Genomic DNA, 26,823 nt, shown 5'->3' on the forward strand with positions numbered 1-26,823 from the left:
AAATCAGTGTTGATAAGGTACGGAGCTCGGACTGCTTTTTGAGAGGAATATTTTAGGATTATAATTAAACCGGACAGCCCTGTAGCGCAGGCGGCGGGCCAGGTACACTTTGGTGACATTATATCGGGAATAATAATCCGCAGTTGCTGGCATCGTAGGGCCCAGCGCGTCCACTGGATCGGCGGCTCCGTTTTGTTTACTTACTAAAATGGTTTTGCCCGCATGGTTTCTTTGGGTTTCTCGGAGAGGCCTAATTTCGATCGCACAATAAGTGTTCCAGCTAGAACTTGGCTTTAATGATAAACTACGGCGGCCGGGGAGGATTTAAATGGCAATCAGTCACGTTTATTGACATGTATTTACAGCTGTCCATCTCCATATCTCAGTTTTAACAGGTATTTACCGCAGGACACGACGACTGGACACCGAGAAAGTTCTGGTCCTTCTCCGCCGTCACCAGATTGACACCCACTCGTGTATGGATTGAGTCGGGGGGTTTCCGTGTGCAAACGCTGCCGGGAAGGCCCACCTTGTTTTCCTTCGTGTCGACTTCCTCTGTGTTGCAGGTGTGATTGTTGTGGCGAGTGCTTTATTGACTGGTGTTTCATCAGAGGCAGGCAGTTGAACAGTGGCTGTCGTGTCTCCTGCAGGTCTTTAAGCAGCTGCCACCATGGTCCTGGCGGATCTCGGGAGGAAGATCACCTCGGCGCTGAGGTCTCTGAGTAACGCCACCATCATCAATGAAGAGGTGAGTGAAGTTGTCATTGACGTGAAGTTGTCACGACTCTGTGTACAAAAGCGATACAATTAACAACGCATTGGATTGTAAACAGGCGCATGCGCAGTGGCTCGAATTATTGTTACATACAGAATAACTTTTAGCATCATAGACCGACATTTAATTGTCTTCATATCTAGTGGACCCCATCCCTGGTCCTGGAGGAGCCCCCTAACCTGCTGGGTTTTGTTACAACCGAGCTCTCAATTACTTAATTGAACCTTAATTGAAGTAATTGACTACATCAGAGCCTTTTAATGATTTTAAACAGTAGGGTTAACTTTTAAGTTAAGTGTGGAATTGTATAAATAACTTATTAAAGAACCAACTCTTTTATTACACAATTTAAAAAGTCAAATCAGAGCAGATTACTTCAATTAAGGTTCAATTAAGCAATTGAGATATAACCAGCTCTGAAATATGAGTGATGCTCTGTAACTACTGTACTGCCAGATAGTTTTGGGAGAAGCACAGGTTTAGTTTATTAACAAATCAACTGATAGGGTGCTCTATCTTTTCCTTTTACTTTAGTATGGGATACAGAGAAACAATAATAAATTACCTGAACCACTTATTTGCCTTTCCTTTGCTGCAGGTTTTGAATGCTATGCTGAAGGAAGTATGCGCTGCTCTACTCGAAGCGGACGTGAACATAAAGCTCGTGAAGCAGCTCAGAGAAAATGTCAAGTAAGTTGAAGAAGGTTACGAATCTGGTCTTTCACTAATTAAATTGGTTTCTTCTGTTATTTCATTCATTTTGATAACCTGGGATAACATTTCTCCGCTGCTTTTTCTTAACATTTAAAAAAGTAAGCGTAGAAATTTAGTGTTTTAATTTTGGTGCCGTCACTCATTATTTCCAAACGCACCACATTGCACTACAGTACTGTGAGAAATGTGGCCACAGACTTTCTGTAAAAAGTTCTGTTCTTTCCGCCCCTGTGTTGCTGGTCAGAGTGGAAAAGACTTTGTATGAAAGTTTTGATGTCTTTAATGTGGTTTAATGCCACTGTTGCAGGTGCCATGTGTGAGTGGCAGTAGGCAGCAGCAGCAATGTTTGCGCTTGCAGTTACAGTCACCGTTAGTTTTCACAGCAACCGCAGAGTTCTCGGCTGTTTAAAAACCTCCCTGTAACATGATTCAACATCTTGCCTTTCAGGGCGGCCATAGACCTTGAAGAAATGGCCTCGGGTCTCAACAAACGAAGAATGATCCAGCACGCCGTGTTCAAAGAGCTTGTGAAGGTATTTAGTTTTTGTGAAGTAGCCCAGATCTATTTAAAAATAGGATGTTTCACTTTTCGGCTGTTGATATTCTGTTCCGTTTATGATTATTTTGTATTCATTTCCCAGCTTGTAGATCCTGGAGTCAAAGCCTGGACGCCAACGAAGGGCAAAAACAACGTCATCATGTTTGTTGGCCTTCAGGGCAGTGGAAAAACCACCACGTGTTCAAAGGTGCCTTTAACTCTTGTCTCTCTCCAAAGATTAATGAGTGAATTCATGTCAGTTTTTTATTTTGCAACACTAGGCTTGCTTTATAATCACTCCAGTGTTTTATGATGTTGGGTGTGAAGGAGGACGGATGCATTGTAGTAAAAGCAGTAAAGTGAATTAATAATAAATATTTTCATCTTCCATAGCTGGCATATTATTACCAAAGAAAAGGCTGGAAGACCTGCTTGATATGTGCCGACACATTCAGAGCTGGTAAAAACTCTTCAATCTTGTTAATGACGTGCTGTCGTACATTTTTGCGTTTCATTTTTTGGTTCAGATCCAAATATCCTTGACTCCAAAGCGTGTGTGTGTTTGGTTTGCAGGTGCTTTCGATCAGCTCAAGCAGAATGCCACAAAAGCCCGAATTCCCTTCTATGGAAGGTATGTGTTTTTAAAAAGAATCTCATCCTCTTTCTCCCACTGTTACTAAATAGAAATACAAATAAATAAATATAGCCATTTTAGAATATCTTGGATTTCCGGTATAGAACATTCTTGAAGAACTTTAGGTGTAGAGATTAATTTAGTCAAGGCTGTTTATTAATAAATTACAGTATTCCTATGTTTGTATTTGAAAATGTGCTGTGCTTGTAGAAACCCTTTGACCGAACCTTTGTGGCTTGATTTGTTTTCAGCTACACAGAGATGGACCCGGTCATCATCGCCGCGGAAGGAGTGGAGAAGTTCAAAACCGAGAACTTTGAGATCATCATCGTGGACACCAGCGGCCGACACAAACAGGAGGACTCTCTCTTTGAGGAAATGCTCCAAGTCTCCAACGCTGTTGTAAGTGCATAATCTGGACGTGGGTGTGTAGACGTTGTGTAAGCCTCGCTAGGTCATCATTTTGAAGCTATGCTGATCCTTTATTCTAGAGCGGTTTCCTCACTAACGAAAGAGGCATCTTTTCTGGTAGCTTTATGGGGCAGAATAACTTCCAATCATAAACATCATGATGAGTTTCTACCTGCTCATAAATGAGACCTACAGATACTCCTAGAATCACATGCTGATTGTTTTTGTGCCCCCCTCCCCATTTGTTTTCAGCAACCTGACAATATTGTGTATGTGATGGACGCCTCCATCGGACAGGCTTGCGAGGCTCAGGCCAAGGCTTTCAAAGACAAGGTAGACGTGGCCTCTGTGATCGTGACGAAGCTGGACGGCCACGCCAAGGGTGGTGGAGCTCTCAGTGCGTAAGTAACCTGTAGAGCTATGAGCTCGTAGGCTCCCTGTTGGGACGAGGTCTTTTGGTAATGTTCTAGGGGTCCGGAATAAAATGTTTCACACTTTCCTCTGTAGTGTTGCCGCCACCAAAAGCCCCATCATCTTCATCGGCACCGGAGAGCACATCGATGACTTCGAGCCATTCAAGACCCAGCCCTTCATCAGCAAGCTGCTCGGTCAGTACTTCATTGACGGAGACATGGATTATGAAATTAATGTACACTTCATACGTTTTTTTAATCTGTGAAACGCTCGGTGGCAGCCTTGCACAGGGTGCTGTACCGCATACAGGCAATTGACTGAATGTTCTGCTTTCCAGGTATGGGAGACATTGAAGGGTTGATAGACAAGGTCAATGAGCTCAAACTGGACGACAATGAAGAGTTAATAGACAAGCTGAAGCATGGTACGTTTCCCACAATGCTGTTGGGTTTCAAATCCACTGCTTTGCATAGAGATTTAGAGCCGCTGAAGTAAACCTATGATTCGGAGTTATTTGCTGAACTTGTTTACTGAATTAATTGGCTTGTGTCCTCTGTCACTGTCACACTTTTCAAATAAATGTTATATTAAACCCATCAATCAAACCCAAAGTCAAAGCAAGTGGTTTTCTTTTCCATGGTTCTTACAACTCTGTGCATATTAAAATAATCTTCCAGATACAGTGAAATGAAGTGCAATTTGCAACATGATGATGATGATTTTATATTTTACATTTGTTTTCTCAGGTCAGTTCACTCTGAGAGACATGTACGAACAGTTCCAGAACATCATGAAAATGGGCCCTTTTAGCCAGATTATGGTAAGAACCGTGAGAAGACCAATGGAGGCTTAACTGTGAAAATGACCTGCTGAATTTCTCTCGTCTCTTAAGTTCTGGTTCTGAATTCTCTAACCTCCCCAAAAACAAACTCTCTACAGGGCATGATCCCGGGCTTCGGCACCGACTTCATGAGCAAAGGCAACGAGCAGGAGTCCATGGCCAGACTGAAGAAACTCATGACCATCATGGACAGCATGAATGACCAAGGTAAGGAGTTGCACCCAAGCTTGAGATGGATCCAGTAGTCTTTTACTGTTGTTGTTGTCCTCTCGGGCAGCTAACGTCTAAGTCTTGGCCGAATTCTGTGCTGTTTGGAAGTAGAGTCCATGGTGTTGAGTTGTGTGGTTCTGAACGAAGCTCCCAATGCCCCAAAGGCTGACTGTTCTGCATCTTCCTCCTCAGAACTGGACAGCAAAGACGGGGCCAAGCTCTTCAGCAAGCAGCCCAACCGGATCCAGAGAGTGGCGCGCGGGGCGGGGGTGGCCACGCGCGACGTGCAGGAGCTGCTCACCCAGTACACCAAGTTTGCACAGATGGTGAAGAAGATGGGCGGCATCAAGGGCCTCTTCAAAGGTATTTGACTATGGGGGGGGCACAGATTCCGAGTTTTCTGGTTGACCAAATGTACGAGTTTCTTGCAACCATTGATTGGACACTACATCTTCCGATTCCGATGTGAAGAGAACCCCTGATGTGATTGCGTTTGTTTCTTCACAGGAGGCGATATGTCCAAGAATGTCAACCCTTCCCAGATGGCAAAACTCAACCAGCAGATGGCGAAGATGATGGACCCCCGGGTTCTTCACCACATGGGTAAGACCCTGAAGTGCACCCGTTATCTTTTTATGTCTTCGAGTATGACTGACAGCATGACGCACACTTGTGCCCTGAAGTCCAGCGTCTTAAGGAGTTGTGTGTTTGGTTTCTGCCCTCGCAGGTGGCATGGCTGGCCTCCAGTCGATGATGAGACAGTTCCAACAAGGGGCCGCCGGCAACATGAAAGGCATGATGGGTTTCAACAACATGTGAACGGCCTCAACACGATCAAACGTTATTTATTTCCATCTCTATTAGTGAGCGAGAGTTTTCTTTTTCTTTTTTAATTCACTGCCCATTTTTTTTTGTTGTAAATTTGTTATCAAAGAAACAAAACTGCACACGTCCAGAGTAAACCATTGATCGGATTATCGCTGCTGGCGTCGAAGATAGGGAGAGTCATCTGACACACATTTAATTTCGTGGCCGGCCAGCAAAGACGGATAGGTGATTATTAGTGGGAAATGCATCAAATGAAACTAGTTTGCGGCAATATTTTTGTCATGAAAGGTGTTGTATAATAAAATTTGTAAGGTAATACTTTATCTTTGTGTTGTTTTTATTTTCTAATGTGCATCGTCTGTATTCATTGAATTACTTTGCAATATAATTGTGCTAATATAGCCATATGCCTCCTATAATGAAGGGCATCTGAAAATAGCCCCGGCTCAGGGAATGAATTTAATCTACGCATCGTGCCCCATCCGACGCCTGGTGTTTCTGACGTAACGTGACAAAGCAGCTTCCTCGGCCTAGAGAGGGGGATTATGTGAAAAGTGTGGCCTGACCTCGTCTGCTGTTCTGCGGTTAAGATTGGCACAATTTCTTGAATTGAAGTTGCCTATAAAATGAGTGAATGTGGCTCTGTAAAATCACCCAAATCTGTTAAACCAGTGGTTCTCAACCCTGGTCCTAGAAGACTTTTAAAGAAGAAATGTAACCATTAATTTAACTAATAATTTCCTACATCGGAGCCTTTTTAAAACAACTATTTTAAACAGCAGGTTTTACATTAAGTATAACATTGTATAAGGAACCTATTAAGGAACCAACTTTGTTTCTCAATGTCAAATGTAAGCCAATTCCTTAAATTAGGGGTTAAATAAAGGTTCAATTAAGTAATTAAGAGCTATTGGAACAAAAACACAGCAGTGTATGGTCTCCTCCAGGAGCAGGGTTGAGAACCACTATTACAGTTCATGGTGTTTTAAGCACATGAAACAAATCTCCAATACCTTACGCAACATTCAAATATTTTATCCCATGCATTATTTAAGATAACAAAGCCTTTACAAAACACATTGCATTACAAAAACTTAGATACACTTATTCAAAACAGCAGCTTGGGTTAAGAAGTGTGTGTTTCACCTTTTCCGAAATGCAGTACATGTGAAATCGTGGAATAATTACATGTATTGTGAAAGAAATATATACATACATAAAATATACCAAATTATTATGAAATATTTTGTGCATAACTGCTGGAAAAGCGCAATATAAAGAAAGTTATTATTATATCACGTCTAGCGGTAGGCTTATTATGCTATATATATAGTAAGCATTTTGCACAACAAGGTTGCTTTTCAGGGAATAAGCAACATAATGCTGCGTTCACATTATGTCGCTTAATTAACCAACTAAGGCTGTAACACATTAATGTCATTGTAAGATACTGCATTTAGCTGTCAGACTTTTTGTTTACTAATGACACACACACTGTTTGTGAAACATAGTAAAAATCCTGTTTTTCACTCTTTGACAGCTGAGGTTGCCAGATTATTTGCTCCATTATTCGCTCCTTATAGGGCAAGTGTTCCAAGCACCTCTCCAAGGTTTAGAGCAACATCTGTACCCAGAAGAAGACCAGCAATTAGTCCTGCTGAGTAGCGGACAAGCTACACACACACCTTTTGTTGTTTAAATGACAATTTAGCAGTTGTGGCCCCAAACAAACAGAATGTATACAAAATGGCCAGATTTGTAAAAGCATGGTGCTTATAATTTGATGGAAGATCAACTGAGGAAGTCACGTCCAAAGAAGTTGTCCTGTAGAGGAGTGACTAATCAGACAAAAACACACATGTACTCTTGAAATGCTACACAGTACCACAGTTACCCAACTGCATGCTGCCAAAGATGCAAGGGCGAGTGTGTGCTTTAGTCTGACTTCCAACCATGAATGGAGCTGCTGGCTACAGCTCATTTTAGGACACAGCCTACTTAATTTACCCAGTTGCAGCAAAGTTCACCCAAATATCAAATTACAGATTAGCTTGTGCGTGTTCATGAATTCGCCTGTCCAATCATAAGCAGTTGCCTGATCAGATCTTGTGAATACGCTCACTATTTATGCTATGTTTTTAATTTGATCCTGTAATTCCAGCAGAATATAACAGATTTAATGACAAGTACATGCCAGCTAATTGTCAGGTTTAGGCCTACATAGGGTTGCCATATATTTACAAGAAAATTCCACAGCTCCATAACTTCCACATACTTGTATCTTTCTTTTTTAAATCCTCTTCCATTTTTGAAACTCTAAATCATGTTTCAGGAAATGATAATGATCCTGAACATTTCAGAAGACAAATAATACAGGTCTATCCCAAGATCGCTGAAGTAGGTGGTTTTGAGTTGATGAGGATAATCGGCACAACCAGAAACCGAGCGTTGTCCCGAACCCCAATGAAGGCTACACAGCACGTTACCTTCACAGTCCAGTCACGAATATAGGCCAGGCAGTGATCTACATCAGGATTGTATTTTAGAACTACTTTTTGATCCAGTGACCAAAGGCTCAGTTTTGTTTAATTGGAGAAAGTTTTGTGACATCCATAATTTGATATTTAATTAATTGATGTTTACCTGTGGAGGATCTTCCCTTTCTCCCTCTCTTTGGTTGGGTAACCACAACTGCAAAGGTGACTGATTGCCAGCTGTGCGGAGACCATGGTGATTCCATGCATCCTTAAAATAAAATAGATGTTGTTGGATTTGTGGTACGAAGCATCTGTGCAGGGCAAACAATTCAATTTCCTTCAGACTCCAAATTGGTGAATACTGTGTAGAAAAGGTCGACGACATTTTCAAAGACATCTGTCCACAGTCGTTCAATTCTGTGGAGAAATAATTGAATGACTTACCTTTATCCATCCATCCATCCATTATCAATATACCTGATATACCTGTATTTAAAAATGACACATCCAAAAGTCAAGTTCACTAAAGAGCCCTCTAAGAGTAATGCAGTTTAAGTGAAGCTCTGCTATGTGTTCAATCAAGACCTTGGGATCATAGTTCTGTCTGGCAGTACAGGTTTGAGATACTGATGCCAAAATCTCCACTTCCAATTTGTTTGTCATGTAATTTGTTTTTGTCTTTAACATTATGATTATAAAAAATGGGGATTGAGCACAGCAGATGACTAGGAGAACCTTCCTTCATGGTGCATACCTTTACAGTAACTGAAATCGGACAAACATATCAGTCAGAACCATTCGAGGTCTATCAACACAAGGTACAATTGTTTTACTTTGAATTAGCAAATCCATACCTCTGATGACGCACACTCCATCCTGTGATGTGAGAGTTACGGTTCTCCCTGCCTGCTGACCATGTAAGGTGCCACCTCGATATTTTCACCACCCTTGTCGGACCTCACTCTTGAAGGAAGGCCGACTGCTCGACTGCAGAAGCAGTCCGAACACGGTTGTGGCCCGGTTGTGCGTGGCAGCACTCAAGTACACAATTAGCCGAGAGAAGCCATCAATTCCACCATGAACAACAAATCTCCATCTGAAAAACAGAAAAGTCTATCACAACTGGTAATTGAGAGTAGAGGGATGCTGGGCACTAATAATCCAAAATGACATCCGCAGGCAAATCATTTGTATCGATTTGATCTGCAAGCGTGACCCTTAAGTTGTTCAATGCATCAACATAGTCAGACATGTTTAGATCCTAATACTAGTGTAGGAACTTAAAGACCATAAACCCCCACATGTGTCTCTATGTAAACGAATGCTAACTTAACTATTGTTTCAATTTCGAGAAAAAAGTAACAAAATACACATTGGTACTTAGCTCAGCCCACTTGCTTTGATTGACACAAACCCTCCTCATTATGAAATGTGTCATTATGCTGGAAAAGCCGTTGTGAAAAAGTAATTCTGAAATACGTCATTATGAAAATGTGTCATTAGGAAATGAAAAGGGCCATTATTTAATATTATAATGCAAAATATTTCATAATAATTTGGTATATTTTATTTATGCACACATTTATTTCACAACAAATGTATGCACTTAATTTTTTATTTCAAGATTTCATATTTAATCGTTTAATTGAGACCGTTTTGGTCCTCCACAGAGAAGCGCTCGCCTGCCGGCCAGTTGCAGCCGCTCCGCGCCTGCGCGGCTCCTCGACGTGGCAGCGGCCATGTTGCTGACGTCACGGGCCCGCCTGTCAGCCGGAGTGCAGCGGCGCAGGCAGTCAGTACAGGAGCTGCGGCAGAGCAGGTAGGGCAAATATTTACCCCCATGAAGGATGAGGGGGATTAATGAGCCGTGCTGCCCGGGCTGGGGAGCAGTACACCAGTGTAAAGAGCAAACTCCGGTGTCTGAGTGCAGCTCTAGCCGAGAAAAGGTCTCCATAGCCGGCTGTTCGGAGACGTACAGATACGAGCTAAGGGGGTGTGGTGGCGATTTATTAAAACTGGACATGGCATTAAACTGCAAACGCCGTAACACTCATAATCTCAGTTTTAAAGTTGATATTCGTGAGCAAAGACGTTTATTGTGGGTGTTATTTTCAGTGTAAACGCGGTGTGTATGTATAACTGGGGTTTGTGCAGACGTGCAGCTGTGTGTGGCAGGGTCTTTCTGGTCCTTGTCCCCAGTGTTTGCCTGCGAATCTCAGTGCTGTGTTGGCATGTGTGCGTCCAGAGTTCACCACGGTCGTGCCGCGCAGATGCCCGCACTTCTGCGCAGATCTGCACCGTGCCAGCTCTCCCATTGGTGGAGTCGCGCAGAGCTGCGGACATCTGCGCCTGCGCTCTGGCAGTGAGCTAATCTGAGACGTGTTGGCTGAACCCTGGCCTGTGCATGTCCACAAAATAAGCCAGCTCACTGCTGCCCGGTAGCTCGGCCGTGTGGCTGTGAAACGAGATCACACTTGTTAAAATAATCCCAGTTGTTTGCACAGTGATAAACTGATTTGTTAAGGCGATCTATAGCATTGCAGTGAAAATATCTGTCAATATTTGCGCAGGAAATGTGTTTGTCCTGCACACGCACACTGTGGTTTAAAAGTACTATTGCAATGTTCATGTCCACAGTCCTGCTCTGTCATTTTGTAAGGCTCAACTTCAGTGTTTAGTACCAGGGTAGCAGTGGTCAGGGCTCTGGTCTACAGTGGGGGGTTGTGGGGTTAAATCCCAGGTGGGGGGCTCTGCTGTTATAGCCCCGAATACTGTACATAGACTGTGCCAGTAAAAAAACAGCTGTATAAATTGGTGATTGTATGTAAATATTGTGATATATTGTAACAATTGTAGTCGTCCTGGAGAATATAATAAGACAAATATAATAATAGTACAACAAGTATACAACTGGAGTAGTGAAGACCTCACCCTTGGGATAGATGTGGCAATTTCTGAATAGGTAGTGGTGTTTTACCATCACTGTAGCTAATATTTTGAGAGGTTTACCGTTAAGAATCAGATTTAATTAGTTCAGGTAGCACATATGGTTACTAAGTTATAGAGCAATGAATTCAAACCCACCAATGTATATAAATACAATATACATGTACATACATGGCATAAACTCAGTTCAGCATTTATTATTATTATTATTATTATTATTATTATTATTATTATTATTATTGTTATTATTCAGGGGGCCCCAGGTCTCTCTACGCCAGTGGTTCCCAACCCTGTCCTGGAGGAGCCATTACCCTACTGAGCTCTCAATTACTTATTGAACCCTTAATTGAAGTAACAATCTGCTTAGATCAATCTGCTTTTTAAGTGTGTAATAAAAGAGTTGGTTCTTTAACAATGTATTTATACAATTCTGTACTTAAGTTAACCCCCCTACTGTTTAAAATAATGAAAAGGCTCTGATTTAGGAAATTATTAGTTCAGGTAAGGGTTCAAATAAGTAATGGAGAGCTCAGTTGGAACACAAACCAGCAGGGTAGGGGCTCCTCCAGAGATAGGGTTGGGAACCCCTGATATACACTGTGAGATGTTTGTGCTTTTAAGTATAACGAAGTATAGCACTGCCACCTGTTTACTGTTACAGCCTTCGGGCTGCCGATCTGTACTTTGTGTCTCTACTTCCTGTGCGGTTCCTCAGTCCTAACCCGGCCCCCCGTCTCGTGCGGCCTGTTCTCCCCCACAGACCTTCGTCCACATCGGGCTCAATGGCGACCTTCCAGGAGTTCATCCAGCAGAACGAGGACCGGGATGGTGTGCGTTTCAGCTGGAATGTGTGGCCCTCCAGCCGGCTGGAAGCCACACGCATGGTGGTGCCGGTGGCGGCCCTCTTCACGCCGCTGAAGGAGCGCCTCGACCTGCCGCCCATCCAGTATGAGCCGGTGCTGTGCAGCCGGGCCACATGCCGCGCCGTCCTCAACCCCCTGTGGTACGACATGGCGATGACTGACTGTGTCGGATTTGTCGTCGGATCACTATCTGTACATGCTTTGAAATCTTAACTCCCATGATCCTGGCTTCTTCCATGAAGTGATTTAAAATGTAATTTGGGGTCTGTTAGTAGTGCCAAAGGGAAATCAATATAGCGCCCTGTACTCGGTGTAGAGTTACTCGTATAGTGGACAGACAGGTAACGGCACTTTTGACCAAGAATGTAGTTTTTTCCTTGCAATTCAACGATATATTGATTAACTGTAAAGTTAAAATAACAATTTTAAGGACATAACTCCTATATTTTTTGCGTGCTCTAGATCATAGTTTTACATTTCCTGGCCAACTGGTTACAGTGTAGAGTGTGATGCAAAAACTACTGTTTCATAATGGTGTTTTTATTTTCATTATTCCCTTTCAGTTCTGCCCATTCATTTGTATGTATTTTTTATTTCCTTCCTAGTCAGGTGGATTACAGAGCGAAGCTGTGGGCCTGTAATTTCTGCTACCAGAGAAACCAGGTACAGACATCAATCAAATCTGGATGGAATCGGGACACGGTCGTTATATTCCCCGGGTTTAACGCTCAATTCTCCTTTATTCCAGTTTCCTCCAACCTATGCAGGCATCTCGGAAATGAACCAGCCAGCCGAGCTGCTTCCTCAGTTTTCCACGATCGAGTATGTCGTTCAGGTAATGCCCTGCGCTTCAGCTGGGACTTTTATCTGGGGTTTGATTTGCATGAACTAGTTTTCATAGGCAAATTTGACGGGACTCGGAAGAAATGTTTGACTTTGAACCTTTGTTTTTAGAAGGCAGACTGAACTCCAGCCATGTGTGTTTTCTCGTTTTGTAAGCTTCGGAGACCCTTCAAAGTCAGTCTAAATGATTAAAGAACGCCTGACTTTGAAGGAACACACTTTTAAGCGAAGCTGACCCAAGTCCTCTGTTTCATCACCCTCTGTGTTTGTGTGCCCCCTGTAGAGAGGACCCCAGATGCCTTTGATCTTCCTCTACATTGTGGACACCTGCATGGAGGACGAAGACCTGCAGGCCCTTAAGGAGTCGCTGCAGATGTCCCTCAGTCTTCTCCCACCGACTGCCTTAGTGGGTCTCATCACCTTCGGCAGGATGGTGCAGGTGCACGAGCTCGGCTGTGAGGGCATCTCCAAGAGCTACGTCTTCCGAGGCACCAAGGATCTCAGCGCGAAGCAGCTTCAGGTATTTTGGTGTCGAGATTAGTCAATCCAGCACACGAGGTAGCGGCCCACTCAGATTCTGGTTAGTCTGCATTCATCTGCACTTCCAAGGTATCCCAGTGTCAGGTGTTCGTAATGTGCGTTGAGAGGATGCAAATGGTCTAAATCTAAATTTGTTTAAAAAATTAAAGAACCGCGGGCAATATTGCAGCCTCAAACTACCTTAGTCGAGTTATTCTGCTAAGGTGGTGTTTTCTGTCTTGAATGCTTTGAAGCCCAATTTCCATTTGTGTCCCTGGATGCGTGTGTCCCTGCAGATCTGGAAAAGGTTGATTTTTGTTGTCCCTCCGTTCTGTAGGAGATGCTGGGCTTGACCAAACCAGCGGCTGCCCAGCCTGGGCGCGGACCCCAAGTCCAGCAGGCTCCCCCGTCCAACAGGTAAGACCCCCGAGCGGAGAATCAGCTGTGTGTCAGTTCTGTCTGTAGGGATCCAAGATTGTATTCTATGCTCTTTCTTGCAGTTGAACTTGGTCTCTTGGAGCTGGTTTTTCATGCACTGACTGACTCCCTGGACTCTGTTGTCTCATCTCTTGACAGATTCCTGCAGCCCGTTCAGAAGATTGACATGAATCTGACCGACCTGCTGGGGGAGCTGCAGCGAGACCCCTGGCCAGTGCCGCAGGGCAAGAGGCCCCTGCGATCGTTAGGGGTGGCCCTGTCCATCGCAGTCGGCCTGCTTGAGGTAGCTTGCCTTCTCCATTGGTACCTGGCTCTAAAACAACTCTAAAGTGTACTAAGTGTACTAAGTGTACTTTTTAATGGTTTCCCCCAATCCCAGTGCACGTTCCCCAACACGGGCGCCCGCATCATGACGTTCATCGGTGGTCCAGCCACTCAGGGCCCAGGGATGGTGGTGGGAGATGAACTGAAGACGCCTATCCGGTCGTGGCATGACATCGAGAAAGACAATGCCAAGTTCATGAAGAAGGCCACCAAAGTGAGCAGAAGACTTACAAATGAACAGGGGCAGTGGTGTGATAATGCCATAGACCACTGGTCTCCAGTCCTGTCTCTGGAGGAACCCCTACCCTGCTGCTTTTTGTTCTAACCGAGCTCTTAATTACTTAATTGAACCTTAACTGAAGTAATCATTTCATAAATCGGAGCCTTTTCGTTATTTTCTATAGTAGAGGGGTTAAGTTAAGTATAGAATTGTATAAATAACTTATTAAGGAACCTACTTTTTATCGGTTACACAATCAGTTCATTTAAGTTATTTTTTCAGTACTCGAGGATGGATCTCATTAACACTGCTCAGACCGGTCACAGGCACTTTGTAAACCCTTATCTCGTCCCCGGCAGCACTACGAAGCCCTGGCCACGCGGTCCTCCAACAACGGGCACATCATTGACATCTACGCCTGCGCCCTGGACCAGTCCGGCCTGCTGGAGATGAAGTGCTGCTCCAATCACACGGGGTGAGGCCTGCACTTCTTCCTCCTTGCCTGCTGGGTTGTTTCGATGGTCTGCTTTTCGGTCTGTACTCCCCTTGTCGAGGGATAGTTGTGCTTTGAGCTCGCTGAGACCTGCAGTGGGCTGGGCTTCTGTCCAATCCCTCTGCTCTGCTCTCCCTCCAGGGGTTACATGGTGATGGGGGACTCCTTCAACACATCTCTGTTCAAGCAGACCTTCCAGAGGGTGTTCAATAAGGACGTTCAAGGGGCTTTTAAAATGGCGTTTGGAGGCACACTGGAGATCAAGGTCAGTCTGATTTAGATGATGATCGGCTACAGCGTCTATTCGTTGTTTATTTCTGTGTTTGTTTGCACTTGTTTCTTCTGCCTGGTGTAAATGATCGTTTCCCTGCTCTGCATTTAACAGACCTCCAGGGAAGTGAAGATTTCGGGGGCGATCGGGCCCTGTGTGTCGCTGAACGCCAAGGGACCCTGCGTGTCGGAAAACGTAAGTCTGGACTCGTTTTATTATCATTATTAGTAGTAGTGTTGTTATTATTTTCCTCGTTGATTATACTAACGTATCCGGTGTGTGGCCCCTGTGCAGGAGATCGGGACGGGGGGCACCTGCCAGTGGAAGATCTGTGGGCTGGACCAGAACTCGACGCTCGCCTTGTATTTTGAGGTGGTGAATCAGGTATGTGAGTCATTCCCCGGGGGGTTTGAGTTGTGATGCATGTTGGGGAACGGAATGAGCTCCTGACTGCTGTGGGTGTCATTTTCGAGTGCGGGAACTGCCCACTAGAGGGCAGGATTGCCATTTTAAACTTCCTTCTGCGCTCGAGTGTAACTGGTGGTAATGAAGGACACACTTGTTCGTGTTCGTCATGCGTCAGGCTAGGGTTGAGCTAAAGAAGGTATGTACCTGGGGTCTCCGGCTCCTCATTGCAGGGGTAGGGAGAAGGATGACCCCTGACCTAACCCTGCTCCATTTCAGTACCTTTAACCAGGCTTTGACCGGGAATAGGACTTCCTGTTTCAAACACATTCAGGATGTTCTTAGCTTTTTATTTATGCCAAAATGAAAAGTAGACCAATTTTACAGTCCAAAATGTATGTATTTTAAAGTAAACAATAAGTTCCCAACAGAAGTATGAACCCGTCACACACAGCTGGCCTCCCTGATTATATTTTTAAGTAGCTCATTACTCTTTACCAGCTGTAGCAGAACATAATGACTAGTTTTGTCATCCGAAAGGTTTCTCTTACAAAATCCTCAATCTGCTTCGAGCCATTTCCGACTGGATTCCTCTCGACGGCTCACAGCTCCGACAAATTAATTTTCAAGAGTCCCACGTGTGCGAGAGAGTGTATTTGTCATAAGTCGCTCAGATAGTCCACATAACGTCTGCTTCGATGCTTCTGATGCTGTTGAACAGGTGTGCCAAGATGTAGCGCCACAGTTATTTTCTGAGTTTGTCAAAGAAACATCTGGCACTTGCAGGTTATTAATCATCTCAAGAGTGCCGTCCCACTCAAATCGGCGCCTTTGTTTTTAAACCTTGTTGGAATTCCAGATGTTTTCTTCTTTGCGTTCCAGCGGTTGGTTCCCTGGACATGGAGCGGACTGGGCTTTTTCAAGCTCCCCCAGAGTGCTTTTCTGTACTTCCTGAAACAGTTTAAAATGGAAACCACCGTTAGTCTGGTATGAAAGGAGTCATTTGGTGGCGTAAACTTCAAAATGCAGGACGAAATTCAATTTCTATACATGACTTAATGGCACCGGACACTACGTATGTCTGCTTTCTTTATCTGGTAGCAACCGTGGACTTGAATTAAACCCACACCATGGTAACCTGCGCTCTGTAGTTCATTCAAATCCTGCTTTACCAAAAACCGCTTGAGAGAGAGTGCAGATGGAAGCCGTTTGCTTTTTTTCAGTCTCTACCAAATAAAGACGTCTGTGCTGAGTTTTAATATATACTGTCCATAGAAGATAAGGAGAACTAGATCCTCTCTGAACCCTTTCTGGTAATTATTTTACTGGATTTCCAGGTCTGTCTTCTCTTGATAGATCACAGTGACCCGTCTGTACTTATTTTGCTGTTATTGTGCCCATATGTATTTAAAACCAGACCTACCTGCCGTGAAAATCATGACCACAGAGCTCTTGAGATGCAGCATGTGTGGGGCGTCGTTGCACTGGCAGAGCAGTCCCAGGACCAGGTCGCAGGCGCGGGAGTTCAGGGTCAGCGTCTCCGTCTGCAGTCAGCCATTGTGGGCGACCGGCAGGAGCAGCGCCGTGTTCCCGCACAGCGAGCAGCGGCGCAGAGCAGGGCAGGAAATGGCATTGTACACCCAGAGACGAAGGGAGAGAAATCCTCAGTTTGAGTCACTCGGCCGTCATTTTGTGTCTGTGTGTGTGTTCATTTGATGTGTTGGTTGAGTCCTCTGTTGCTCGGTGGTGAGTTGTGCGTGTGGATGGTGTAGCTGTGCCAGTGGGATGGTTGTTGTCGAAAGTTCAACTCGGGGTGAGCGGAGATGAGCAAAGGTTAACCCTTTCAAGGCTCTGAACTGAGAGATCGGCAGCAGCGAAGGATATACGCTCTCCTCTCTCTCTCTTACTCTCTTCTATCTGTCTCTCTCTCTCTCTCTCTCTCTGCTATGTCATTTCCCCTAGTAATGTTTCAATTAGAGTAGCCTAAAACTATACCTCACTTTTATGGTACTTTTAGAAATGTTTGGAACTGCTCGTCGATATTTAGTAGCTCAGCTGTTCTGGCAAAATGATCTCTCCTGCACAGCTGTCGAGAGCAGACCGAAGACTTACTGTACTGCGGGCAACTGCTTTTAGCTGGTTTTAAATTAATTAGAGGTAGGTAACGTTGATATTATCCAGCGAAGGGCTTTAAAATTAATTGGCTGGAGGCAGAATCTTAAATCCAGTGTCTGTTACAGCCCTCATCAATGCCAGCTAACTTTTCTGTACTTGCTTACCAATTATCTGTGGTTTTTACTCGTTTAATTACAACCTTTGTTTAATTAAAATATGATTCTGTCATAAATGTGGGCAAATTCAACCTTTGTGCCAACCCCACAATTCAGTGTATTTGTGATGTTTCTCGTGATGGTAAATTGTATGGGTTTCATTTGTCTTCATTCCACGTTTTGTTTATATTCTACATGTTATAGTAAATAATACATAATGCAGCTTGATGCTCAAGGGCTTGGGAGCTTGATCTCATCGTTTTTTGAATATATAATGTGATCTTAAGCCTCCAGCACACAGCCCGTTGCATTTTCACTAAACTGTTCAGAGTTACAGGTGTTAATCCCTCTGCCTCTAATAGATATTACAAACAAACTAAAGCAGTATTGATATTTACAATTCTCCAGATAGTGTGTTGAAAAGGTGATTTTGCTGTTAAGTGTCTGGTGGGGGGCTGGGGAGACCATTTTGGTCAGCGCCAAGGAGTGGAGAACGCCTCTTCTTGCCATCGATTTACCCCCCCATTTCAGTTCTGTTGAGGGGAAAACAAAATCCTTTGCCCCCCTCGATCGTTCACAGAGTTTGGGTCTTTGAAGTTGTCATCGACCGGTTTGTTTGCAGACACCTGCTTTATAATTAAAGTTGTGACTCGCATGTGAAGGACCGGCTGAGTGAGAAAAATACAAAATCCTTCTGAGCTGAAAATCTGAAAAATGTGTTCAAATACTCGAGTGGTGATAAGGAAGCTTGTGTGCGTTCAGCCAGGGGCAAAATAAAAAAGCACGATCGATGGCTGTTGAGTAATTGGATCGAGTGCGAAACTTAGCAGGGAAATGGGCTCTCTCTGACTCTCGCTTGTTTGTGTGGTTGGCCCTCAGACTCGCCTTTTTTCTCTTCACAGCACAACGCGCCGATCCCGCAGGGAGGCCGGGGAGCCGTGCAGTTCGTGACGCAGTATCAGCACTCCAGCGGTCAGAGGCGCGTCCGGGTCACCACCATCGCCAGAAAGTAGGTGAACACGTGACATCAAGCCTTGGCCACACAGGGGTTTAAACTAATACATCCAGGGCTATCCAGATGTTTACAGCTGTGACGCTCTGAGTCTAAACATCCAGCTCTGTCTCTGACACGGCTCCTCTGAACACTACATGTGAGAGGCAGTCGAACCCGCTAATTGCTAATTGCTCCTGGATAATTGAAGCGCTGCTGTGATCTCACCTCTTCCCTTACGTGGGGAGGTCTTGTGACCCGTAGCTAGTCTCCCCAGAGAGGAGACCACAGGATGGCAGGCTCGTTAACCTTATCCCTAATTATACAACCCCGCTGTGTGTAATATGCTTGTGTTATGAGAAAATGGTTTCTCTTTATTCCCTTTAGTTTACAAACTTCAGTCGCCCCCAATCTGTTTTGTGTAAATTAAATTAAATTAAGGAGCAGTTTTGCAATGCAGCATGTTTAAATGTTCAGTATTGAAGCACTGCTTTGTATTTTGTTGAGGGATTAGTTTGGTCTGCGTCCCAAGGAGATGCAATATAATGCAGAGCTTGTCTTGATAATGGAGAAAGATCACATTTAAACAAAAACAATGGGCTGCTTGTAAAGTTCATTAAGATAATGGTGTAATCATGAAATTGTTAATTAGGGCTGCAACAAACAACTATTTTGATAATCGATTAATCTGTCGATTTCTACTTCGATTAATCGGATAAAAATAATTCCAGCATTAAATGCAAGTGTTTTATTGAAGGTTTGAGTTTTTCCTCATTGTGCGTAATGCTCCCTTTTTTAACACCTTGAGATGGCAGTTATAAAACCAATAGAAAACATGTATGCAAAAAATTAAAGGCTTTATTGCATATAGTGTATATATTAACAGGTGTTTTTACATTGATCTCAAAACACAAAGCTGTTTTACTCTTCAGTTTGAAAGGTGCTAAAACTCTTTTGATAAATAATGAAAAATAAAGTAAACATTAAATTCAGTGTTTACAGGCTTTTCTACATCGAATAGCTTCCACGGCAGTCCAATACTGGACTATGAAGGTAGATTTTGTTTTCCAGACAATACGAGAATGCATAGTAGCACAATATTTACTTTTACATGCACACTGGATGATGCATACAATCATAACTTGCGCGAAAAGAGAAAAACACGAGTGTTCATATTCCCTTTCCCGCTTCGCACACTGACTACGAAATGAGTGCGATTAGATCAGATTGTCGGTGCGTTAAAAATTACAACGGACAATGAAACAGGAGAGGAAGATGTGGATTGGAAAAGCTTATGATCTGCGTGTCTAACCACGATTAACTACAACAGAGCAAATATAGACCGACAATATATGGCAAGCTATCGCGGAGCAGCTGGGTAGGAATGGTACCCACTGTCTGATGTAGCTAGAATTGAGTGCTTAAGCACAGATCGACGACAGTGTGACTTACATTATTTAAAAGATTTGCACTTTTAAATTCAAAGTTTAACGTTGAAACATGCACTCTGCTATTGTGTCTTTATGGTGAGGTGTAATTTATGTGCGATATTTTTAACATTTTGTAAAAATGATGTAAAAGCTCATTATTTCTTAAGCAGCCCCATTGCAAACTCAAAACGAAACTCAAACGTTTTCCATTAGTTTTTTCGTTAACAATTTATGTTTATATTTTCAATTCAATATTTACGGCACTAATTTGATCATACAGTCCGAGTCTTCCACAGGCTGTGAGCAGCGCCCCTATGCATGCTAGTTTAAAGAAAAGTCTTAAAAATTACCCTTTTAAATAAGTTTTTAAGGATCTCTGTTAGTTGCAAGTTTTAAAATCATCTTAGGCTTTTTGTATTGCTTGCTCCCCTTTATTGGCTATCCTGCTTTTTCTTAGTTTGTCTTTTTTACTGTGTCTGGTTTGACTCTTGCTTCAGATTAGCGCGCAGGTATAATAAGATTGCGTTATAAATGCAATGTATAATAATAATAATAATAATAATAATAATAATAATAAGGTAAAAGAAACAGGTGTAGCTTGTTTGACACATACCAGTTCCAGAAACAGAAAGGCTGTGTACTTATGTGATAGTGTAATAATAATAAAAAAGTGCCATGTCGTCGACGGACACCTTTTCGGATGTCAGACTATAAATGCTGTGTCGGATCCAGTGCCGCTGCCTGTACCAGCTGAGCTCTTCCTCCCTGTCCTCACGGCTCCATGCGTTTTCTCTTCAGTGCTCACCATCATTGTCGCGCTGCCGCACCATGTGAGTTCAGCTCTGCTCACGTTGCAGCAAACTTTCTTCTTTGCGGTGTCCAGGGTAAAGTGCTCCATGGGTGTAGCTGCAGCCGGTGCCGTCTTTAAAGGTTATTTTTTATTTTATTTTTTTGTAGCTGCGCCCCGATAGACCCAGCTAATCGACGATGAAATTCGTTGCCAACGATTTTTAATAATCGACGTAATCGATTTCATTGATTAATTGTTGCAGCCCTAATGTTAATATAGATTAATTTTGCTGAAGTAGCTCGTTCATGAGCTCGTCCGAAGGTGAGCGAACGGTTGGCATTGATTAGAAATGATGAAATGGCTGCCAGGGAAATCCAACGAGGGCAAACATTGCACAGGATATCTTTATATTGACATTTTAAGGTGTCTCTCTCTCTCGCGCTCTCATGGCCTTTTCTCGAATGGTAACCAAACTGACTGGGATTTTGTTTTTGAGGCCAAAGCAACTGTTCTTAGTCTTACTGATCCCTTTTAGTTTTTTGACCGTTTTTTTGTTTTGTTTTAATTATTAACTCATCCGCAATTCACATTGGAGAGAAAACATCAAACGGCACCCTTCAGGTTGAGAACCACAGAGTGAGGGATTGTGGGAGGGAACCCTAGGGGGGTCCGCGGACGATCTGAGCACCAGGGATCCCCGACGGCTCGTTCCGTGAAACGTGCTCTGAATGACGATGTCCGGGTGGCCTCGTCTGCTCTCATGGTCTTTCTGACAGGTATAGAAACATTTACAGATTAAGACACATTTCTCCTTTTTTTTTTCTTTCCCTCTGATTTCTCTCTTCCCCCCCCCCCCACCGGCAGCTGGGCGGACGCGCAGACGCAGATCCAGAGCATCGCCGCCTCTTTCGACCAGGAGGCCTCCGCTATCCTGATGGCCCGGCTGGCCGTGTACCGCGCCGAGACCGAGGAGGGGCCGGACGTGCTGCGCTGGCTCGACCGGCAGCTCATCCGCCTGGTGTGTACTCGCCCGTGCCCCTGACCTGTGCCACACACACACACACACACACACACACACACACACACACACACACACTGCTGTGGCTGGCCAGCTCATGTTTTTCTTACTCACGATAAGCCACCATGGAGTCACACAGCACCTGTTTCAGTTTCCCACAATGCCTCACCACGGTCTCAATGCCAGGCGTGTCGCGATGCCAGGCAGCTGTTGACGAGAGGCGCCTTGGTGTTCGAGGGTCGATTTCCATCATAAACACTCTTCTGCGCTTTCTACTTTCCACAGATTTGTTTTCCCGTCATTACGTTGTCATTGTGTTTGTGCTGCAGCTGAATCGCATTCGTTCCCTCTGTTTCAGTGCCAAAAGTTTGGAGATTACCACAAAGACGATCCCACCTCCTTCAGGTTCTCCGAAACGTTCTCCCTCTATCCACAGGTAACGTCTTTTTAACGCTTGGAGAGAGATGTTGTGTTCCTCTTCTGAGAGGAATGCTTATGTGTGTGTGTGTGTGTGCTAGTCTAAAATGGAGGTACTTAAAGGGTATATTAAAGCCTTCATAAGAGAGACAATGGAAACCACTCTCCCTTGCCTTTGTGCTTGGATTTAATTAATATTTGAAAGTAGTGTGCCATAAATCCGATGTATTGGTGCGTGAAGTGCGACAGTATACAGATGTTTTTGGCGGATGCAACCATTGTACAATGATTAAATACAAGGTAGAAAAGGTTTTATATTATTCATTTACTCTCGATAAGCCCTTCAAACGTCCCTTTGAATTTTGGAGAAAGATGAGAGAGAAGGAAAAAGTGAACGATTAGTCCAGAACTACAGTCTTCTCTAATGACTGTCATGAGGTCTTGTTGATTCCAAATATTTCCCACGGCGTTCACTTTGTACAAATTAATTAATCTCTCGGCCACGGGGTGCATTCGCTCTCAGATAAGTGTCTATTTTGTCAAACGCTTCTCGAGTCAAAGAAGTGCATTTTTGCTGATTCTTTTTCGGCACGTTTTTTCTGTGCGGACCGCATTCAGTCCGCGGCCATTAGCTGCAATCATGAGCAATTTGTCTGGCTTTCTCGGTATCAGTGGGTGCTTTCTGGGGAGGAAGCATTTTGAAAGACAAAGGACTAGCTTAATTGTCTTGTCTCTGTGTTCTCTGGAGTTCAGTGGGTCCGTTTCTCTTCCTCATAGTTCATGTTTCACCTGAGGAGATCTCCCTTCCTGCAAGTCTTCAACAACAGCCCCGATGAGAGCTCCTACTACCGGCACCAGTTCATGCGCCAGGACCTCACCCAGTCCCTGATCATGATCCAGCCCATCCTCTACGCCTACTCCTTCAATGGGCCCCCTGAGGTACTGAGCAGCTGGGATACCAGCAGTACTTTTTACTGGCCTGTTTGTGTCATTGTGATGTCAGCTCTGTAATATAATAAGGCCTCTCTCCATGTCTCTGCCTCTTTCTGTGTCTCTGTCTTTCCCTGTCTCTCTCTCAGTGTCTGTCTTTCCGTGTCTCTGTCTCTGTGTCTCTGTCTCTGCCTCTCTGTCTCCTTCTGTGTCTGTGCATTGCTCTCTCTCTCTCTCTGTGTCTCTAGGTGTCTCTCTGTCTCACCAAACCATTATATCACCATTTTATTAACAGAGTCTTGTCTTCAATCTGAGAGTAATTTGCTGTGACTTTGAGCGATAAATTATTCTGACTGTCAAATGTGGCCAGGAACTGAAATCTCTTACCAGTGGGTCCATCCTTGAGCTTCAAACTTCCCAGTAACTGTAATCGCCTCCTTTTGTTGCATCTTTTAATTATATATTCATCCCTCTTTATTTGTCTCAGCCGGTTCTGTTGGACAGCAGCAGCATCCTCCCGGATCGCATCCTTCTCATGGACACCTTCTTTCAAATCCTCATCTACCACGGAGAGGTGAGGCCTTTCTCGCTTTATTGTCACATCCTGCTGTAGCGGCTGCTTTAATCCACAGCCTCGGATCAAGACGAATAAATAAAAAGAAAACACAGCAATCCGGTTACTCAGGGTAACCTAGAACGTCCTGTGTTTCCGTCTCATCCCTCCAGACCGTGGCTCAGTGGCGCAAAGCCGGGTACCAGGATATGCCCGAGTACGAGAACTTCAGGCACCTGCTGCAGGCGCCCGTGGACGACGCCCAGGAGATCCTGCACACGCGCTTCCCCATGCCACGCTACATCGACACGGAGCACGGGGGCAGCCAGGTGACACCTCGGGGCTCTTATTACGTCAACGTGGGGCTTCGCCAGGGGCTGATCGGGAACCACTGCTAGTAGAAGTTCATTTTTATAGCCACTTTTGAGTTCATAAATCACTGTGTGTATCTATTTGCAAAATGGTTACATTAGAAAAAGAAAGTTAACTTCCGGTTTGTTGGATGTGTCTCTTGTTTCACAACCACCGGCTTAAACCGGCTTCCTGTGGATCTGCACGATCGCAGCTGCCTATGAGCGACATTTTGAGGATGATGACATTATATTCTTTGTTTTCTCTGCCCAGGCTCGCTTCCTGTTGTCGAAAGTAAACCCGTCTCAGACTCACAACAACATGTACGCGTGGGGCCAGGTAAGAGGAGTGTAACCGAGTCGTTTGTAAATTGTCGTATTGTAAGGAGAGCTGTTTTTCTCCCCGACTGCAGAACTATAAACACGGCCGACCACATCCTCTGCTTTGATTGATCTCACAGTTGGCCCAGGCCGCCGCGGAAGATTGATAGTTACCGATCGGTGCGACGGCGATCTCGTTATTGCTCCGATCGCGTCATTAAATACTGCAGCTGGCAACTACAGCTCTACAACTTAATCTGTCTAACTGGTACCTTTGTTTTAGATGCCAACATCAGTTTATATCTATCAGGATGCAGTGTTTCTCACTGCAGTTGGCCGTCACACCTCTGTGAAGCTGGCACCGCATGTGTTCAGAATAGGAATACAGACATATGCATTCGTTTGTGCTGCATTTGTGCTGGTTTGTGCCGTGAAAATCATCATTTGTGCCGGTATGGTTCCCGAGATATTAAAGATTATATCTTATGAGCTGTGACGTCACTTGGCACCCCATCAACGTCCAAATCGCACCAAAATAGTATTTCGTTTGTGCCTGTTTGTGCCGTATTTGTTTTCATTGGTGCAGTTATAGTTTTTTAGTTATTTTTTAATGATCAACGATGACGTCACCTAGCACCCCATCAAACCCCAAATCGATGCAAAGTGGTGTCATTCTTTTGTGCGGCAAAAATTGTTTGTACCGACATGGTTCTTGAGATATTAAACATTATATTTGAATCACTTAACAGTGGTCTCTGTCCTTTATGCTACGATTGTGCCGATTTGTGCTGTGAAATGCATGGGCTATTTTGGCCGTATCCGGCTTCAAAAGTGTATTCTGCTTCAATATAATTCTGCTTGTAGATTGCAGTGCAATTGCACAACAGGGCTCTTTATTCGGCTGCCTACAGCAAAACAGGAGAGTCGGGTTTGGACTGCCGACAACACCAATCAAGCCAATGATTTTAATCAATCAATGTTTTAATTAATAATAATGAAACGCGTCATCAATGCATACACTTCTTGTCTCGTTTTCGTAGTTTAGGACTACTGCACGTTGGTTTGCACGTTGATGGGATGCCAAGTGACATCACAGCTCATAAAATATCATCTTTAATATCTTGGGAAATATACCGGCACAAACCAGCACAAATGAATGCATCTGTAGTCAACGAGCTGAGAGATTAATTAAATACACACACAAAGGTGTAGACGGGAGAAGGGAAGAAAAACATCCACAAAAATAAGTGTCTGTTGAGTGGACAGTCATGAGAAAGTGATCGACAGACGCTGATTGTGCCCTGATTTCCGATCCCTCCAGGAGTCCGGGGCTCCGATCCTCACGGATGACGTCAGCCTGCAGGTGTTCATGGACCACCTGAAGAAACTGGCCGTCTCCAGCGCCGCGTAAGTCCCACCCTCACAGCGACGGAGGAGAGGGGCCACCGAGCGGAGGAGGGCTTCGGGACTTCGAGAGCAAAACACCACTTACCATGTCTCTGGTACCGCGTTCTAGTGTATGCTGAGGTGTTTTATACAGGGCGGGGGGGAGGAAACATCAATACTATGCATATTTAAAGACTCGGACTTTCTCTGATTGATTTAAATGTAAAAAAAAAAAAAAAAAGAAAAAAGCCAAGATTATGAAATATTTTCTATTTTCTTATTCGGTGGAACACAGGAAACTGTAGCGGCCTTTTGCATTGGAGTCAAAACCACATCTATTACAGACTAGCATCGTTAAATTAATTCCCTCTGTGTTCCGATTCCCGATCCCTGGGGTGTGTCAGTTATTTAAATTCCCGTCTGCTTGTAGAAAGACGATGTTTCTGAGAGTTGAGGCTGTGTGGAGTGTGAAGACTGTGTGGAGTTGTTGACGCTTTTATCCAACCATGCCTAGTTGATTAACTAAGCCAATAATAGTGTTTTTTATGTCATACTGGTGGAATCCTGGCTAGATCTTTATTCATGAAGCTGTTATGTTTGCTAGCAATACCAAATATGCAGTATGCTGTAGTTATAGATATTACAGAACCACAATGTGATCAGTAAAACAATCCAGACAAACCACAAAATCGATAAAAATCCTGTCAAATTGTGTCACACACAAAAAAAAGCACATTTCCCATATTGTAGTCCAGTGCAATTGTTTGTTCATTGTTTGTCATTGAATCGGGCAGATCTTTTTCACTGGCATCGGTGTCAGAACTGGATTAACACTAATGACTTGTATCAAAGCTGCCTTTCTCTTCAGCTCTCTGATGTGACGAATGCCTCGTTTATTATAGTATTACACTTCTGGTATTTGTAATAAAATATCATCCTGTAAGCCTGCATTGGGAGCATTGCGTTTTGTGAAAGACATTCCTTTACATCTGCTGCTTTGTTTTTTTCTCTGTGTCTTCTTGTTTCTGGTATCTGTTTTTGTGTGTCAGGCTCCTGTCCTAAGGATTAACCAAATAATCTTGTGCATTTGGGGCTCGTGCGATTTGCAGGTGCTCACCTCTAAAGCCACCGGAAAAACCCGCGTCAGAGCTGGGTGGGGGGTGGAGGGAGATCTTGCTTCGTACCGAGTCTGTGAGAGGACCT

The 26,823-nt window shown here is 44.0% G+C and overlaps 2 protein-coding genes and 1 long non-coding RNA gene across 3 annotated transcripts; 2 read left to right on the plus strand and 1 right to left on the minus strand.

Moving 5' to 3' along the window:
• The first annotated feature begins 526 nt into the window (after positions 1-526).
• On the plus strand, positions 527-5,688 carry srp54 (signal recognition particle 54). Its single transcript, XM_066694733.1, has 16 exons — positions 527-566; positions 651-748; positions 1,374-1,465; positions 1,938-2,022; positions 2,131-2,235; positions 2,421-2,487; positions 2,601-2,658; positions 2,913-3,063; positions 3,325-3,473; positions 3,580-3,680; positions 3,824-3,910; positions 4,233-4,306; positions 4,426-4,534; positions 4,730-4,900; positions 5,045-5,140; positions 5,265-5,688. Exons 2-16 carry the CDS (start codon positions 671-673, stop codon positions 5,354-5,356), a joined length of 1,515 nt encoding a protein of 504 aa, XP_066550830.1. The 5' UTR covers positions 527-566; positions 651-670; the 3' UTR covers positions 5,357-5,688.
• LOC136717225 (uncharacterized) lies at positions 695-9,518 on the minus strand. Its single transcript, XR_010805203.1, has 3 exons — positions 8,697-9,518; positions 8,009-8,110; positions 695-786 (listed from the first exon to the last, which is right to left on the minus strand). It is a non-coding gene; the product is annotated as an uncharacterized LOC136717225 (long non-coding RNA).
• A 46-nt stretch (positions 9,519-9,564) lies between these two features.
• On the plus strand, positions 9,565-26,568 carry sec23a (Sec23 homolog A, coat complex II component). The gene is made up of 20 exons (XM_066694732.1): positions 9,565-9,661; positions 11,549-11,791; positions 12,257-12,314; positions 12,400-12,486; positions 12,778-13,014; positions 13,351-13,430; positions 13,590-13,734; positions 13,831-13,989; positions 14,355-14,470; positions 14,630-14,753; positions 14,874-14,954; positions 15,054-15,143; positions 18,337-18,443; positions 21,510-21,663; positions 22,022-22,099; positions 22,858-23,019; positions 23,498-23,584; positions 23,737-23,892; positions 24,188-24,253; positions 25,556-26,568. Exons 1-20 carry the CDS (start codon positions 9,582-9,584, stop codon positions 25,643-25,645), a joined length of 2,400 nt encoding a protein of 799 aa, XP_066550829.1. The 5' UTR covers positions 9,565-9,581; the 3' UTR covers positions 25,646-26,568.
• The last annotated feature ends 255 nt before the right edge of the window (positions 26,569-26,823 follow it).

The sequence above is a fragment of the Amia ocellicauda genome, chromosome 21 (genome assembly GCF_036373705.1).
Source record: "Amia ocellicauda isolate fAmiCal2 chromosome 21, fAmiCal2.hap1, whole genome shotgun sequence".
In the NCBI taxonomy this organism is placed as follows: Eukaryota; Metazoa; Chordata; class Actinopteri; order Amiiformes; family Amiidae; genus Amia; species Amia ocellicauda.